The following is an 18,520-nucleotide window of genomic DNA, read 5'->3' as shown; positions in this document are numbered from 1 at the left end:
GCCAGCCAGTTTTGAATCGTGGGCCCAGTAGAGTACGCATTCACGTAACCGCCGTGGGACAACAGTTTTGCCAGCCATACATCATAGTTACTGCAAGGGACACACAGGCCTTGGGATGTCTGGGGTATCTTCAGGCTCGAGAGAGCACAACAGTGAATCAGCACGAAGATTTTTGGAGGCTGGGCAGTAACGCAATTCAAAGTTGAATCTTTCTAAGAATAATGCCCAGCAGGCTTGTCTCAGGTTTAATAATTGCGTTTCCTTGAGGTGCTCCAGATTCTTGTGATCTGTGAAGATAGTAAATAGATGTTGAGTGCCCTCCAGCCAGGGGCGCTACTCTTGGAGCGCGAGTTTAACAGCAAGTAGTTCTCGATCACCTGTAGTGTAGTTCTGCTCCGCAGGCGCAAATTTATGAGAATAAAAGGAGCATGGTACCAGTGTACCCTTGGAGGAGTACTGACTTAGTACTGCACAAGCTCCGATAGCGGACGCATCTACTTCGACGACAAATGGATGACTGGGATCAGGATGTCGCAAACAGGGTCTAGAGCAGAATGCTTCTATCAGTGCATGGAATTCTGATTGTGCTTGAGGGCTCCAAACCCGGAGGTGAGTTCCCTTCTTGGTCATTGCAGTGAGTGGAGCGGCTAATGTTGAGTTATTGGCTATAAAGCTTCTATAATAATTCGTGAATCCAAGAAATCTTTCTAGTGCCCGGAGACAGACTGGCTGGGGCCAGTCACGAATTCCCTGGAGTTTTTCGGGATCCATAGTAAATCCTTGATTAGAATGGTAGACGATTCTGCTGGAAGATACACTTCTCAAGCTTTGCGTAAGGGTGGTTTTCTCGGAGGCATTGAAGGACGGTTCTCACATGGGAGCGATGGGACTCCAGATCATTTGAGAATATCATCTAAGTACACCTTCACAAAGGAGTAAAGGAGATCTCTAAGGATTTCATTCATCAGGTGCTGGAACACTGCAGGGGCATTGCAAAGGCCGAAAGGCATCACTATGTACTCGTAGTGGCCATCCCTGGTGTTAAACGTGGTTTTCCAGATGTCCTCCGGCTGGATGCGCACAAGTTTGTACACTCCGCATAGATCGAGCTTCGTGAAGATCTGAGCTCCTTGAAGACGGTCGAATAACTCGCTGATGAGAGGAAATGGGTAGCGGTCTTTACGGGTAATGGCATTTAGCCCCCGGTAATCGATGCAAGGCCGAAGTCCTCCATCCTTCTTCTTAACAAAGAAGAGGCCTGCTCCCACTGGTGAGTTAGAAGGCCTAATAAATCCCTTCTCAAGGTTTTCCTTTATATATTCGGACATCACCTGGGTCTCGGGGAGCGAGAGTGGATAGGTCCTACCCTTGGGAAGTGTAATACCAGGTAGGAATTCAATAGGACAGTTATATTTTCGGAGTGGAGGTAATGTGCTTTCTGTTTTGAGAAAACATCCTCGAAGTCAGAGTACTGAGCCGGCAAACCAGCAAGGGTGGTGGCCTTCAGGATGGTCACTGCTGGAGATACTTGCTTCAGGTAGAGGTTAGGCCCACTGGATTGGCCATTGCTGCATCCTGCATTTGAGAGCGGAGTTCCTCTATGGAGGAGGCTAGAGTCTCTATGGTTCTTCGTTGTTCTTGAATAGTTGCGACCTGACCCGGGATGGTCCGTATGGTGGGAGACTCCACCAAGTCAATGGCCTTGGCAACCTGTTGCGCCAGGAGGTGGACCCTTGGCCTAGTGCAGGATTGGTAGACTCCCTGGTCGGACCCTGAGAGCGCCTGCCACCAGGAGGTGGAGCACAAGAGGCGACAGAGGCCAGCTGGAGCTTCGGCACTAGCAACCCTAGGTACCCCCAGGTTGAGCCCTTGAATACCCGGGCTGCCTGGTCTTAGGTGGGCCTCGCAGGATCTCCTTGATAGGAAGTTCAGAGGTGTGCTCACCACAAACAAGGGTGTGTGATCGACACTTAGACCCGGAAGCTTTGGGTGCCTGAGAAGGCCAGAAGAATGTCTCTGAATGTATAGCAAGAATCAAGGCCAGGTTCAAGGAAGCATGGTCAGCCAATGCAAGGTCAGAGCCAATAATCAGTCCATATATAGTCAGGCAAGGCAGAGGTCAGTTACCAGTAGTCAGTCCGTGGCTAGTCAGCCAAAGCAGGGGTCAAGTTTCAGGAGGCATTCAGACGTGGTCGGGTTCAAGCAGAGGTCAGTTCCAGGCAGCGAGTAGACATAGTCATGGAGACAGGCAAAAGGTCAGAGGCTGACAGCAGTTAGACATGTTCATAGAAGCAAGCAGAAGATCAGAGGCAGGCAGCAGTCAAACATGGTCAAGGAAAGCCGAGGTCAGTACTAAGAAGACAGTCCGAAGGTACTACTTGGGGAGACGAGGAGACAAGGGATGCTGGAACAGGACTGGAATGAGACTGGAACAAAGGCTGGAACGAAACTGGAATGCAGAAGCAAACTAGAAACACTCACGGTGTCGACCCGATTGCCAAGGCAGGGATCAAGGCAATGAGCCCTGCCTTATATACTGCAGGCTAGTGACATCATCGGGTAGCGTCAGACCTGGGTTTCCCGCACTTGGTTCTTTAAAAGGAATGACGTTGGCCACGAGCGCACCCAGGGGGTGGGGCCGAGGAGCAGGAAGATGCGGAGCCCCAGCGGGAGCTCCGCTGTGAGGCCTGGTCGGCTGAAGGCGAGTGGGGAAGCCGGGGACGCCGCAAACTAGCTGAGGTCGCAGAAGAGGTGAGCCCGGTTCTGGTGGATGGAGTAGCAAGGTGAGCGGGGCCGGCCGCGCTGCGGAAGTGGCCGGGGAACGCAACAGGAGAGCCAGGAAGATCTCAGTGAGCTGCAGATGGAGTGATAGACTGGTAAAATTGGTAATTTCACTGCCACACACGTTAGAAAATCTTCTGATCTATGCATGTAAAAGCCGACTTTACAAGGGGTGTGTCAATTACCCAGGTAAAATCTCCACACACATATTTTTAAAGTTAGATATAAAAATACACAAGTATAGCAGTTGTTCGCTACTTATCCGGATAAATTCCTACTTATGTAAGTAGCAGCGCTTAACCAGATGTTCCGATTTATCCAGACGTAGCAGGATGAATCGGAATTTATCTGGATATTTGCTTAAACTTACCCCGATAAGTGCAGTGTGTATTCAAGCTTTCTTTTTACTTGTGCTTGCATGTTTTTGGGTACATTTACACATATTTTATAACCTGTGTATATCATACATGTGCAGGTTATCAAAAAAAGCAGATTTTTGTGCACCCATATATACTCGTATATGGGTATGCGTGCAAGTATTTGTAAGTTATCCTCCCTGGCTCTGAGCAGCAAATTTCCTCCCGCTTCTGGCCTCGGCTGCAGTGCTGCTCTGTTCACCTGGAGTGAGCTGCCTGGGGTGTGGTGCAGAAGGAAAGGTGTTAGACTCGGGAGCAATATAAGGAAATATTTCTTCCCATAAAGGGTGGTGGATAAATGAAACAGCCTACTTAGGGATGTGGTGGGTAGAACTGTGTCTGAATTCAAGAAAGCAGAGAATAAACATAAAAGATCTATAATTGTGAGGAAATGAAGTTGGAGATGGGGGTGGGTCTCTGGCAGGAAAAGTAAATGCAAAGACCGGATAGGCCTTAATCTCTTTATCTGCTGGCATATTTTGTTTCAGTGCTTGTTAGTTCTCATTTCAGTGAGTAGTGCATGTTGCTACAAAGCATCAAATAAAAAAAAAATTGACATCTATCCTCTCCAAATCACAGTTTACCATACAAGATCATTTGCACTCTGTGTATCTAGCTACAGGACTTAGCTTTCTTGTTGATAAATATCTTCTGTATATAGCACTGTAAAACAAAATGGATTGGAGGGGGGGGGGATCATTCACTTGTGCCTGCAAATATCTGAAAGGATGCAGTTGAATTATATGCCTGTTTGTGTACTTGTTTGTTTATTTTTATATATACTGTTTGTAATTTATGTCCAACAGGAAACCGAGATTGACAGTATTCATCAACTAGTTGTAGGTGCAACCGAGAATATCAAGGAAGGAAATGAAGATATACGAGAGGTAATACTCTAAACAATATGTTTCAATGAATGGCTTGTGTAAAATACCAGCCAGAGAGATGGAGCTGGAAAAGAAATACTGGCAGAAATTGCTTTAAAACATATTCAGCTGTGTGTTTAATAAAAAAACAAATATATCCTGCATATCTACTAGTAAAAATATAAATTGACTAAAATTGATTTGATTTATTTCATTCCGTTCCTAAACCATTATTTTACATATTGCTCGGCGTACAGTAAAATTACCAATTACCACTATGACAGCAGTGTCACAGTTTCTAAAAGAAAGCAGGGAAAACATACTGGTATTGGGGACTTTTTTTTTTGTTAGCTTAATAGCATCTGGCTGTTTGTGAGGCCCAGATTGTGGTAGGATGCTACCACGATTTGGGTGAAAAAAATATAAAAATGTAAGATACCGGTAGGGGGGAGATAGGAAAGGGTTGGAGTGTGTGGGGGGGGGGGGGGGGGGGGAGGGGTGGAGGCCTGGCCCAGACACCAGATGCTAGCATTTTTTTAAAAAACGGGAAGTAGGAGCAGGGCGATGGGGAGGGGCAATAAATTGCAAGGACTCTCAACCCTGATATATATTTTTTAATCCTGAAAATGGAGCGCTTTGACAAGAGGACGGAAAGTTCAGGTGGGACAGGGACAGGTAAAGATTTGGGACTCCCCAAGGTCCCTCTCCTAGTCCATGCACGTTAGTCTTTCACCCCCACCACATACAGCTCTTTTGGATTACTGCACCCCTGATGCATGACTTTGCACATCTTGGCGTTGAATCCTAGCTGACAAACTCTAGACCACTCTTCAAGCTTTCTTAAATCACTTTTCATTCTTTCTACCCCTTTAAGCTTGTCCACTCTGTTGCAGATCTTGGTATCATCTGCAAATAGGCAAACTTTACATTCTAAACCTTTCACAATTTCACTCTCAAAGATATTGAACAGAATCAGTCCCAAAACTGATCCTTGTGGCACTCTAACACCATTCTTTCTTCTGCGTTGGTTCCATTTACCATTACACAGTCTCCTGTCAGTCAATCAGTTTGTAATCCACTCCAGAGCCTTCAGAGCCTGTATTAAAGAAGCAAAGGCCTCAAAGTGAGGCGCATTGTTGACTTAGGCATCGGAACCGCCAGCACAAGGTGCACTTGATGCATCGATATACATGATGCATCAGAACATTTGATGAACACGATACCCATGCAATCAATGTGTGTGTCACTGGTGCACTTAATGCATGGACCACTGGTGCATTTGATACACAAACATTGAATCCCTCTGTGCATGGGGCCCATGCTTCCTCAGCACACCCCACTGCATTAATGCACCATTCTAGTGGTGCAGCACACAATCGATCAATGCATAGTGCAAGAACAAGTGGAACCATCCTAATATTCCCAATGCATGCATTGAAGAAACATTCCAGCTCCGCGCTGGCATCATTGAAACAGCTAAAGGGGGCCCTTGAAGAAGCATTCTACAGCAGCTTCCAGACATATGAATCAATTGAAGCACCAGGCTTCCCTACACATTTGGCCTCTGAGCAGAATCTTCATCCTGTTTTACTTACACAACTGTATGCTGGTCGCCCTCAAGCAGGTACAGAAGATTTGTGTACTCTGTCCCCTCCAATTACAAGAGCCCTCACTCCAGTGTTGCTGGATGGCTTCCATTTGGAGGCCCTGGATCCAGTATGCTGCATAGTACCCCTCACCTGTAATAGACCTCCTATTGTCAAGTAGAAACCCATTCTGGTCTCTGAAGAGAATGTACCACCTCGCACACAAGTCAGAGAACACATCAGTCACTCGACCAGATTGCAGATACGGGGAAGAATTTCTTTACCTGACTCAGGAGAAAAAACTTTCCAGCTTTGCTTCTCCACCTTCGCTACACACATGTCTCAGACCGGAGTCCCAGTTTCACCTATCAGTGTGAACACATCATTAGGGCCCTTACTGCAAAGGTTTTCATCATCCCACTAAATTGCAGTGGAGTCAAGTTGTTGGGAGGTGGGAAATCAGGGTGATTTCCCTCCAGGGTAACCGGGAGAACCCCTGTGTCACCACCTTCATTATTGTGGCCTAGATCAGTGAACCCATGCTATTAGATTCAAAAGAGGGTTCTACAGGTATTTCTTTTGACCCACTTCTGGATCCTCCTAATCATACTTCCCCACTGGAAGATCTTATCTATTCAAAATTTATAGAAAAATGGGAAAGTCACTGTGCATACACAAGGATAAAGACCCCGATCAGAAGTCTTTGGTCTCCTCCAAATACAGGACATGTCAACAGAGCCAGAGGCTCTTCCAACACACAACATTCTGAATCTGCTACAGATGATAATGTGGGAAGTTATTATTTCTGGCAGGCCTGGAAACTGGACCTCACATACAGAGTACACAAGACATCATGCTTTAGGGTTGTCCACCTTCCTCGTTAGTCCGTAATTGTCAAGTCTGCACTAAAATAAGCAGAAATGACAATTCCAATTTGCCTACAGGCAAAGACCATAGGCTACTAGCTAATCTTGGAAAGGGAGTATTTTAGAGCTCCATGCTCACTGCTCATATCTCTACTCACCCGTTTTATATGGTGCAGTACTTCCATGATTGCATTAAAAAACTGAAACCTTTTCTACAACCAGCTAATGGTGACACATACTACCCCCAACTGTTGTTGGATGGAGAAGAATGCGTAAGGCACCTTGCTCTCTCAGAATTGTTTGATACCGTCTCAGTACTTCAGGAACCTCCATTGGAGCTCTTTGCATGGGTTACGTTGAATAGCAACCGAAAGGACATACACGACGTGTTTAGTGGATCTCCTTTGTCTGGGAAACAACCTATTTAGTGAAAAACTCAGAGAAACAGTTGCTGAAATAAAAGAACAGAATGTGGTCTTTGAATCCCTTTTGATAGTGCCTAAGCAATCACCCTCTTCGAGATATTCCTTCTTCACTTACAAGAGACCATACTTTCAGAGATATCCATTCTGTCCTTTCAATGATATCGCCTCCCACATCTTCTGGCTCAATGACAGCAACCACTTCTAGCCAGACCTCACCAGAAGGTGCACCATCAACCCAAAATGACAACAGACCCAGCCTAAGCCTGGGCCCAAAGCAGTTTCCAGTATATTAAAATAGTGACATGTGCAAAGGCCTTTTGCATATTTCAACACTAGCAATAAAAAAGGTGCACCTTAGGATTAAACTCTAGACCAACAAATACTAACTAAGCTCTACAATATCTAGATCAACGAATACTAAGTGGTACAAACAGCACAATAAAAATATTAGTGAATTCAGAAAATATTGTAGAAAGATGTTGGTTTGTAGTAGCATGTTTAAGGCATTCGAGGTGATGCCAGGTGATGTCACCCATGATCTTAGTGTAAAGTGCCCCTTGGTCTGTTCCAGAAGATAATTCACCCCTTCTTCGATAGGTGGAGATCATCTCTGCTCAGTAGTACTTTGAATGCCAGCCCATGGTTCAAGAAGCTGAAATGATTTTTTTTCTACACTACCTATGCAACTATTTGTTCACTTCCAGATTGCAAGCTTCTCTGCTTTAGCCTTTTATTCCCAACTGGGAGATTTGAAGAGAAAACTATTTGTGCACCATGTACCTGTCTGCTTCACCCTCTCTCCCAGAGCCTTGAAGCTACTTTTGATGTGTTCCAACAGCATTATTCATGTCAACATAAATGAGCAGCATCAGATAGACTTATTGATTCTTGGTAATCGCTCTATGATGTCTTGGCACTTGGCAGGCAGCACACCTCCCATGAAAGCATGACTGGTCAACAGATGATACCTCCCTGCCCTTTACAAGAAAGTCCCTAACCACCATCTAGACACAGTAATTACTGATCCTGCAGCTTTGGAGCTCATGAGTTTCAGTTCCTCTTTATTCTGGGATGGTTTCTCCCAGGATAAGGAAGCAGAAGAGTGTGAGAAACTCCTAATTTTGATGCTAATTAGGTCAGCATTGAATGCATCTTCCAAGACATCTCCCAGAAAGCTATGCTGATACATGCATAGAAGATAATTGAAGGGAAAGTGGAATAAATTGTGGATCTCATTTAAAGATCACTGTTCCATTCTACCTACATTACCAGCTACAACTCAGCAGTCACCTCAGTGCTACAGTAGGTAGTACTATAGAAGAAGGTACTAAACCTACTTCTTTCAACGGCCTCATCCACAACAGCAGAGGAGGCCAATACCTCTCCAAAGGTCAAAATCCAATCCTAGGTTTTGACTATAATATCAAGAAATCTTTCCCTTTAGATCCAACAGTCTTCCAGTGGGAAGAAGGCTTCAACATTTTATCCTACTGTGGTCTGTGTAACAACAGACTGTTGTATTTTAAAGATCATACAATGGGGATACCATGTGAACTTCAAATCTTCTCTCCCAAACAATCCTCCAAAGAATCAATTATAACTCCACCATCAAAAGTGGTTAGCTCTCCCTGCTGTGGATGCAGTGGAGCCAGTCCCAATGTCACAAAGAAACATAGAATTCTACTCCAAATTCTTCCTTATTTCAAAGAAAACAAGTGGCTTGCATCCTGTCTTGGACTTCAAATATCTCAACAAAGAAAATCTCAAGATGAACTCTATATGGTGGACTATCCTGCCTCAATTGGAAATCAACAACTGGCTAACCACTTTAGATCTCAAAAATGCCCACACACATATTCCTATTCAGAAAGCTCACAAGAAATTTCTAAATTTCATCATAGCTAATGATTTTTATCAATATTGGGTTCTCCGCAGCACCCAGGGTGTTCACAAAGCAATCCATATTCACAGGGTTTGTCCAAATAACTTTTGAGTTAGCTGGATAAACTCTAAGGTTTAAATATCAAACCTCTTTAACCAGATACATTTTATCTGGATAAATTGGAGGCATTCTAGGGACTTTCAGGCAGAGAGATCTTTCCCGTCTTAACTCCAGTATTCGGTTAGCTCAATAATTAATTTGGTTAAGTCTGAACCTCTGTCAGAGCAAATTTCAAGTTGTCTGGGTCCCTGGATAAATTTATCTTAACTGGCTTGTTAAGTGGCAGAAAAAAATAAATCCTAACAGGCTTACTGGCCTAACAGTCCCTTTCCCCCTAACCACCAAAATGAAACTAGGGTCAACAAAGTGTCCAAACACCACCCCCTGCTTTTCCAGCCTTGATGTACTAAAGGGTTTTTCCCATTTTGTGTCTATGGGAAAATTGCTTATTATATAGCCTCTCTCTCTCCTCCCCCCTACCCCCCACCCAACTGGATTTGCAACATTGCTGGATCAGAAAGTGGAAGAGCCTTTCAGATTTTCAAAGTTCCTGTTATTGTAAAACAAGATAGTATTCTTCATTCCAGTCTGCAGATTCCGAAATTAACAATAGAGATAACTGTAGTTTTTATACAGAATAACCATAAAGATGCACATAGCGAAATGGTAAAATGCACACACTCTTAGGACCTTAAAGATATAGCTTTGCTTTAGTTTTAATTAGTTTGCAATTTATTTGATTGTGAGGAACATTTCACAGATATTTAACTTTGTATTGTTGATTTTATGGTTTGTTTTTGCTTCATAGTTTTGTTTTTTTCTGCCTCTAAATGTTAACACAAACAACATATATACACTGTGAAAGCTGACTTTATTCTTCCAGTACTTAGATTTCTTTCTAAATACATTTTTCTGTCTTTTGTTTTTGGCCTGGCAGTTTCCTCCTCCTCGAGCTTCTAGCTCGAACATAATTGCCCTTCTTTTGTGCTGTGATGCTATGAGCCTTCCTATGCAACCACCCAGTGTTGTTTTTAGTCTCCTAATTTATATTCCCTCTCAACTCACTTAACTCAGTCATTATGACATAATTTCTTGGTCTGGGTCCACAGTTTGCAACTCCTTCTGGAATTTAGTAACATGGACCATGAGCAACGACTAGAACTTCCTTTCCTGCAAGGGGCTATGCCTTGGCCAAAGAATTAAACCCAGGTTCTCTATTTAGCAATGTCCAATGGTTCAGTGCCAGTGCTGGAGCAGCCCAAAAGATTCTAAAAAGAACAAACTGAAATTATGTATTCTTTACAGCATCAGTTTCTTTTAGCTGATGTATTTTTTTTGCTTAAGTTTGGAGAAAACACGCTCTTAAATTTATATAATTAAACAGGGGGCAAGTTCATGCTAGGAACAACTGCTGTTTTTATTCTGTTCGTCTTTATGTATTAGAAGCATCAATAATCAACTAAATAAACAAGATGCACAATTAATTTCATCATGATGATTTTATAGACCATTGCAAATGAATTGTAAATATAATTATTTCTCTTCTCAGGCAATTAAAAATAATGCTGGATTTCGAGTTTGGATCCTTTTCTTCCTCGTGATGTGTTCGTTTTCCTTGCTTTTCCTGGACTGGTATGATAGCTAATTTAGCAAAGTAAAAAAACAAAAAAAACCCTCTTATTGTATGTATTAATTATATACAAATACTGCAGAAAGGTGAATGCTAAAAGTATGTTTCATTCAGTTTTGACTTTGTGGCAGAATTGTCTTCTGTCAGATATACGCTACCGTATCTGAGTGCCTACAAAACCATATGGTGGGTGGAAACCATATAGCTCAAACCAGAAGCCAACGCATATACAAGAAAAACGAGATAGAATAAGAGAGGTGGCACCTAAAATCATGATATTGGAAAATGGCTTTAAGTAATAAATGTACAAGGTTCAATCCATGTATTAACAAAATTAAGGTAAAATAAGCACAATCCATTCTCTCTTGGAAGCAGATCTTAGGACAATATCTCAGTGATAAGAAATGAAAAAATAATAATGGCTACAAATCCAAGAGGATTTTAGTAGAAATGCCAATAGTATGTGGGGGGGTATAGATAGTTTTGGGGTGGTTATTTGTGAATTGTATTCCTGCTACTATCAATAAATCTTTGTAACAATGTGTGTTTCATGTGCATATGTTGTCAGATTAAAATGTCAGTAATATCAGTTCATAGCATTTAAAAACATGACTTGATTCATTCTGTATATATATATATATATATATATATATATGGAAAAAACCTTGGTGAATTTCTCTTATTTTCATTAAAACTGACCTAGATCTTGCTAAGGTACATCCATAATTTAGTAATAAAATAAAACATATTTGTGGCAGAGATTTTGATAATTAAAGTAACACAAGAATGCAAGTTGCAGCTTACCATGAAGCTAAGAAATCCAGAGGCTTAGATGATAACTTTTAAACTGGCGCGCAGGCACAAGTGTGCACATTTGCCAGCTTGTGCTCAGGGTCATGGCCATTTTATAACATGTGCATGTTATAAAATTGGCTGTATGCGGGTACATGTGCACAATTGTAAGTGGGCACACGCCTATGCGTGCAAATGGCACTTATACAACATAAGTGGGGGGATTTTAATAGATGCGTGCTGACGCAATTACTAGTTTTCCAAGTTTCTCCAGGCAAGGGATTGGACTTTCAAATCCTAGTTTAGCCCTGACCTTTAAAACCCTGCTGAAATGACTAGATTTGTTTTATTTTACTACTTACATGCCATCCATAGCAGAAATACGTTTACACAGCAGGGGCCTCCGGCATGTGCCTGTGCATGTAAGTATTTACGTGCTTTTTTAAAATTGAAATTCAGGAACGTCCATGCCCTGCCCAAACCTCGCCCCTTTTTTTGTAGGTTTTCATTTGTGCACGTGTGTACTCAACTTTTAAAATCTGCTCAGCGCATCTCCCGGTTTTGGCACATGTCAGGCTTTTAAAATTCACCTTTTAGTCTAGAGGAAAGTGCATTATGTGTATGGAAGACATTCGAAATTTGGCTTCAGGCAAATTTTCAATATTTTTGGATTTTTAATAGTTCAGTCTAATCACAAACTAAAAGACAGTAATTTGAAAACAACCTCAAATGGGCTTGACTACAAGTAAAACCTTGATCACAATGAACTAATTGCTAGAGAATGTCCATGTTGATTGAAAATAGACATAACGTGGAATCTGGAATATACAGTGAGTAGTACATGCAATTCAAAGTACATCAAATATGTCTAATAACCCATATGTAACAATGTCAGACTACAACTACATATTACTATATGAGCCATTTTCAAAATATTGCCAGTGATTAAAAGGTTGTAAGAGCCTATATTTATAATACTTGTTAGTTGTGGAATTCTCTGTAATGTCTTTGGTGATTTACTGATATGCTTTATTGGAAGGGAAGCCATATTATATTATAGAGCTTATCATGTAGGCCTTTTCATGTACTGGAAAAACAAATGTACCATTCCAGCTACCAACTTGGTCTCTTCCTACATGGGTGTTACCCTACATGACTCAATTAATACATTTGTATGAAGCACTATGAATTTAATCTGGATTGACAGGTATCCACAATATTCTCCATAACCATACATGTTAGTGTCTGCATAACAACTTTATGAACTGGTTTTATTAGGATTTACTTTCTTAAAAAGAAAAGATTGTGCCAAGTCTGCACCGGTTGTATTGTGGAAAGAAATATCATCTTGTGTCAACACCTACATGTATTTTGTGGTAATTTGGTTAATTTGCATCTATTGTACGTATGGCATGTATATGGAAACATCAATAGAATGTACGAAGCAGGCTATATTCTGTCTGTCATTTTTATGGTTTGAAAATGTCACATTGTCTGTTCATGTACACTGAATAAACTATATTCTACTAGAAAATATAAACATGGCATGCTTTTATAGTGTTTACAAGATTTGGGCTATTTTATAGCACAAAACAATTTTGCTACATAATTTATTGCCCTTCTTATGCATTCCAGCATTAGGCAGACATACTTTAACATCTGCTATAACTAAACAGTACATACACTATTTTGTGTTTTTAGTATGTACCATATATGGAATTAAGTAGGTCTTCTATTTTATTCTTGTTATTTTGTTTTAAGTAGTATTCATGAGGGCTGTTTTCAAAGCCATTATTATGGGTGTAACAGTGCTTTACCAATGGAAATGGGGTCTTTGAAAATTGCCTAAACTTTACAATTACAAGAATAATATTACCCACTGTGAAAGGAGGCATTCCCAGGAGCAGAGTTGAAGAGGCTTACTACTACGTACATCTAAATTTTCAAACGTATACATGTAATTTGACCCAGACAAGGTATCTATCTGTGCACAAATCAGGTGCAAAGTTGTGTGGGTATTTTTTCTTAGGCAATTTTCAAAGGAAAAGTTTTCCTTTTGAAAAATGGTGCAAAGTCCACTGCTGGTAAATAAATCCTCCCTGACTTTGCTCTTCTATGGGCAGTTTGAAAATTGCCCTCTATATGTAAAGTTGAAAAATCAAAGTTAAAGCAGGACTGGTTATTCTCCATATGTTTTACGTGTTATTGCAAAGAAAAGAAAACCTACAAGATTTTAATGTCAATCCTTTATTTTCATATGATAAAAAAATTGTGAAACTTTGATACTGCCCACTAAGTAAGTCACATTCAACTTAAGAGCATGAAAAGCAAATGCAAAGCATGGATTTTATCTACGTGCTTTACATACTGTCTTTCTAAAACTAACAAATTAAACTTTCTTCTTTGTCATGTGTTTAAATATGTATAATCAAAAGTAATATGGAAACATGGTCTCTTTACAAAGAACAGAATTTGAGAAAGTTGCATGTTTTACAGTAACATCTTAAATCAGATCTGGTAGTATAGTAGCAGTGTATTCAATTGGTTTTCATTGACTTTCAATCCTTGCTGTCCATAGGGTGCACTTTATTTACTCATAACTTTTGATTTGTGGTTTTAAAGTTTACTGTGGATGGTGTCAAATTATAAATCACAAGCTATCATTTTTTTTACTGTTTTGTTACAGCCTGGTTACATAAAGGTTTCTCCTATAGATACATGAGAGAATCCATACTGGAGTGTTGGAGATTGAAAACTGCATATTTTTAACTTGTTTCTACCATAACATAAAAAGGGAAATGCATTTCAAAACAAATATTAGCCCATGTGACATATCAAGAAAACAAGAGTGGACCCACTATCTACAATAAAGGGTTTGTTATACATTCTTTGTTTAGCTTGATCAGCAAAGGAGTTCATTATGTGTCAGCATCAAATGCTATCACTCCCCACTCAAGCTGAATGTATTTGTAACACATTTCTACTGTCTTTCTATGTTTTCTTAGTATCTGATTTGTAGCACTGTGAGTATCTTTACCGAAGATGCTAAAAGCCACAGTGAAAATGCAGTATAATCTTGTTGACAATCATAAATAACATTGAGCATGCCTTGTTGCAGAGAATTTCATCATTACTTACAAATCAGCAACGGTAAAGAAGGAAATATACCCAAGAAAAGATGCTACCTGACAGTTTTCCTTTCTATCTACTAGCCATTACAGTGTGTCCTGGATATCAGCTTCTCTGAGCTGCTAACAAAGTCTATGTACAGCTCTTGGCTAAACAGGAGATAGCTCTAGTTATGGCTACTGTGTTCCAGTTTGCAACATGGCTAGCTGGATGATTTAAAAAAAAAAAAAAAAGTCATGAAATATCAATCAAGATCTAGAAATGTACAATTATCCTAAATCTAATACATTGGAAATGTATTTTCTAACATCATCCAATAAATTAAAGTACATCTAAATGATGGTTTCTTAAAGTGGACCCATGATCAAACCATGGCCTATACCCATGAATGATCTGTACCCAAGTCTTATGTGCACGGCACTATCAGCAAACGGAAGCAATTGTACCATAAACACGAGTAATCTCTACAGTATTCTGAATTATATTTAATGTAAAGTTCCTTTTCTCCCCTGGTTAACGTCATATGACATGTTGCACACCCTTTGCCTGCGATGGCACTAAGCTGCTTTCTGGGCTGCTTCGGTCTCCTGTTCCGACAGCTTCTCTTCTGACAGCACCGTCATCCATGGGGATACTGAGCGAGTGATTGTTTGCTTGGCCATGTTGTAGTGGTTTATGACTGTGTAAAACTTCCCTCGAGCACTGGAATCTTGTTCAGGGTAGTAGGTCTCTAATCCAACGGGGATGCATCGATTATCCTGTAATGATTACATACATGGGTTTATCACTTAATAAATATGATGGCCAAAACACTGCTGCTAAAAATATACAAATGTATACATTTTACTTCGTATCTAGACTCTATATACTTTTTCAAGGTAAAGTAGTTTGATTGCTGTGTTAATCCATTTGTATGCATAAAAATAAAGATCAACAAACATGTCAGGTAATACAAATGTATTAAAGATAGTGCAATAAAAAAGTGACTAACTTTTGAGAGTTATGCTCTTTTCATCAGGTCACTGTGGAATGTGCTATGCATGATTCCCAAATATATAAACAAATGACAGGTTGTAGTACACTGGTGGTGAGATGCTATTTGTTTTCAAAGCTATAAAGTAAAAAAATGGGGACTGGTGTAATGTGTTTACAAACAGGTGAGAAAACTGAGATGGAAAGTAATGTGTAAGGAAACCAGTGTCCCTGTTAAGTCCCTCTGTGCTTATTTGGGGGGGAACATTATTCCAGGCCACAACTACTGTATCCATGACTTAATCAGGATACTAGAAGGGAGCTTCAAAACTACAATAATCAAATTCTTTGAAATATAAAGGGACTTAATAGGAACATTGGTTTCCTTACCCATTATTAGATATAGGCCTCCTATAGCTGTAACATCTGCTGTTTGTCTCCCTCAGTTTTTTCACCTCTCTGCAAAATCATCACCCTCCTTACCCATCCTTTTATGTTTCAAGTCTTGAAAACCACCACCACCAGTGTAAAGCAACCTATAATTTATTTGTATATTTTGGCATCTTTTTACACTGAAGGGAGCATAGCTCCTGAAAGCTAGTCACAAAAGTACTAAGCTAGTCCAATAAAAAGGTACTGCATGCTGTACGACTTTGCTGACCTTGTAAATTAGTATAGCTAAAGGCCCATATTTTTGGCCTTTATATAGACATTACAAGTTTTTGTTTTTTTTAAATATGATTAGCTAATCATGTTTTCCCTTTCCTTTCCTTGAATTCTGCTGACTATAAGCAAAAACCCTGGTTTCCTTTAGAAGTTGATCCATAATTTCTGGTTACTTTTTCTGTTCTGAGCGATATGGAAAGAGGGGAAGACAAGTTTTCTTAAAACAGATGGTGGGTTAGCGCTGCCACCGCCAGAGACCAGGCTGGCGGGGCCGAAGACTGGAGTGCTGGCCGCCACTGAAGACCAGGCTGGCGGGGCCGAAGATTAGAGCACTGCCGCCGGCGGAGACTAGGCCAGCAGGGGCCGAAGATTGGAGCGCTGCTGCTGCCGGAGACTAGTCCAGCGAGGGTCGAAGAGCAGAGCACTGGGTGCCGCTGGAGACCTGGCCAGAGGAGCATGAAGACTGAGCTGTTTAGTTAGGGGCCAGTGTGTGTATGTGAGAGGGGGGCACTGCTTCTGTGTACGTGTGGTGTGTATGGGAGGGAGGAGGGTGCTTCAGTCGGTGTGTGTGCATGAGAGGAAGATAGAGCATGTGTGTGATTGAAAGCCTGTGTGTTAGAAAGAACATGTGTGTGTGATTGAAAGCCTGTGTGTAAAAGACAGAGAGAGCATTGTGTGATTGAGAGAGAGTGGTCAGACAGGTGACGTGTATATGTGAGAATGACTGATCAGAGAGGTGACTGGTGTGTGTGAGAGAGAGACAGAGTGGTTGTGGTCCCTAAGGAAGAGGATCATGAGGACATCTTCAGCAGTTACTGCTGCTTCTGGTGTAGACTGCCAGGGAAAGGAGTAGGAGAACTGCTGGATAAGGTAAGTAAAGGTGGCTTTTTAAGTTCATTTTTCTTGATTGACTGCCATTTTAATTATTGGATATTACGTGATGTCTGCTGTTTTGAAATATTTTATTGTTCGGAGAATTTGTAATATTTTTTTAAGAGTTTTTAATTGTAATTGTTAAGATATTCTGTTCATTAGCTCTTTTGAAAATGTGGGGATCTATAGCAGCTTGGCTTTTTCTGTTTCCCTAATTAGAGGTGTATTGGTGCTTAGGGCCTTGTTTAATATTTGTAGTGTTGCCTTTTTATAGGTAGGGTTGTTCCTTTTGAGTGCATGCCATAATGCAGGAGTAACATTGTGCAGATTAGTTTGTGTGCATTATTGCAGATCCTGGTACTATGTTAGGTGCTATATTTCTGTTTCCATTTCTCCAGTTTTGCACTGCATGCAGAATGGCTTTTTTGGGTTTCCATTCCAGTTTTTGTCTCCATCTTTATAATTCGTGGTCTTTCTGTACTTAGTGAAGGCTGATTTTGTGTGTGTGACCGAGGTGAGGTATTTAACTAGCATGTAGGCTAATAAAATACCTCACCTTATTTGTTGTGTTTTCTCAATAGGTGTATTGGTGGTAAATTGCTGTCTTTTTATAAGTAGGGCTATTGTGCCTGGTAGTAGAAGGAATTTGTGTTGCTGTTACTGGGAGAACACCAGAATATTTTTATGTATGGTGAGTTGTACGGGGAATGTTCTAGTTTTGCTTTATACCCATTGCTGAGGGTCATGGTGGGGGTGGGGTTCCTGTGGATGCAAAGTGTACATTTACATTTAGCCTTCTGACAGTCATGTGTTCAGTGTGTCACGCATGTGAGAACTATCTATCAGGTGTGTCCCGACAGACAGAAAAAAGGTTGAGAACCACTGCCATATGGAAGTAGTACTTAGCTCAAGATAATGGCAGTTAATAGTTTAGGAGTTAGTGATTGTATTATTGTTTTATTTTTAGTTATTTTATGTGATTTTTAATCTATTTTAATTTTGTTTTAAATCTTTTTTGTAAGATTTGATTTGGAAAGCTATCAATAAATAATTTTAAATAAATAAACTGTGTCAAGTCCTGAACATCAGCAACTGGTTTTCCAAACATTGGAAGCACCAGCTATCGGCTAGCAAATAAACTCTGCAGAATTGGAAAACTTCCACTATCTTGCATGAACAGTGCCAGTTATGGTGTCACAGCAAGACTTCTACTGATTGAACTGTGAAAATTATAAGTAGCTAAGAAACAGTGTAAGAACTCATTCACACACATAGTTTGGCATAACTGCAGAAACAAGTTACTGGAGTCGTACCAAGCTGTTATTACAGTAACAAGTTGTAATATAGCTTCACAGCACTATGGACAAGACTAATAATAACAGACACACAACTGCTACAGCATCTGGCATACCAGCGGCATCACTGGACACAGAGAAAGAGACCCACATGAGAGAACATCAGGGAGAAAAATCAAATAGCTTCTGGTAATTCCCAGTTCCAGCTTGTGGGTGAGAGATTTCCCATGAGGGGTGGGATTTGTATATGATGTTTTCCTATTCTAAAACACAACTGACCA

General features: G+C 40.7%; 2 protein-coding genes across 3 annotated transcripts in view; one reads left to right on the top strand and one right to left on the bottom strand.

Annotated features, from left to right (window-relative positions):
• The window catches only part of STX18 (syntaxin 18), a 380,104-nt gene extending 369,559 nt beyond the window's left edge, over nt 1-10,545 (top strand). Inside the window, exons 10-11 of the mRNA XM_029591101.1 lie at nt 4,004-4,084; nt 10,432-10,545. Of these exons, the coding sequence (XP_029446961.1) occupies nt 4,004-4,084; nt 10,432-10,527 (177 nt within the window). The 3' untranslated portion in view covers nt 10,528-10,545. The remainder of the gene's footprint in view (nt 1-4,003; nt 4,085-10,431) is intronic.
• Nucleotides 10,546-13,530: 2,985 nt separating this feature from the next.
• Nucleotides 13,531-18,520, bottom strand: part of LOC115085259 (neuronal vesicle trafficking-associated protein 1) — a 92,052-nt gene continuing 87,062 nt past the window's right edge. For both annotated transcript variants that reach the window (XM_029591082.1, XM_029591091.1), the window contains one exon: nt 13,531-15,191. In XM_029591082.1, the coding sequence (XP_029446942.1) occupies nt 14,991-15,191 (201 nt within the window). In that variant the 3' untranslated portion in view covers nt 13,531-14,990. The remainder of the gene's footprint in view (nt 15,192-18,520) is intronic.

The sequence above is a fragment of the Rhinatrema bivittatum genome, chromosome 1, assembly GCF_901001135.1.
Source record: "Rhinatrema bivittatum chromosome 1, aRhiBiv1.1, whole genome shotgun sequence".
In the NCBI taxonomy this organism is placed as follows: Eukaryota; Metazoa; Chordata; class Amphibia; order Gymnophiona; family Rhinatrematidae; genus Rhinatrema; species Rhinatrema bivittatum.
Note: the sequence above shows the minus strand (reverse complement) of the source record. Positions and strands in the feature narration are given on the sequence as shown.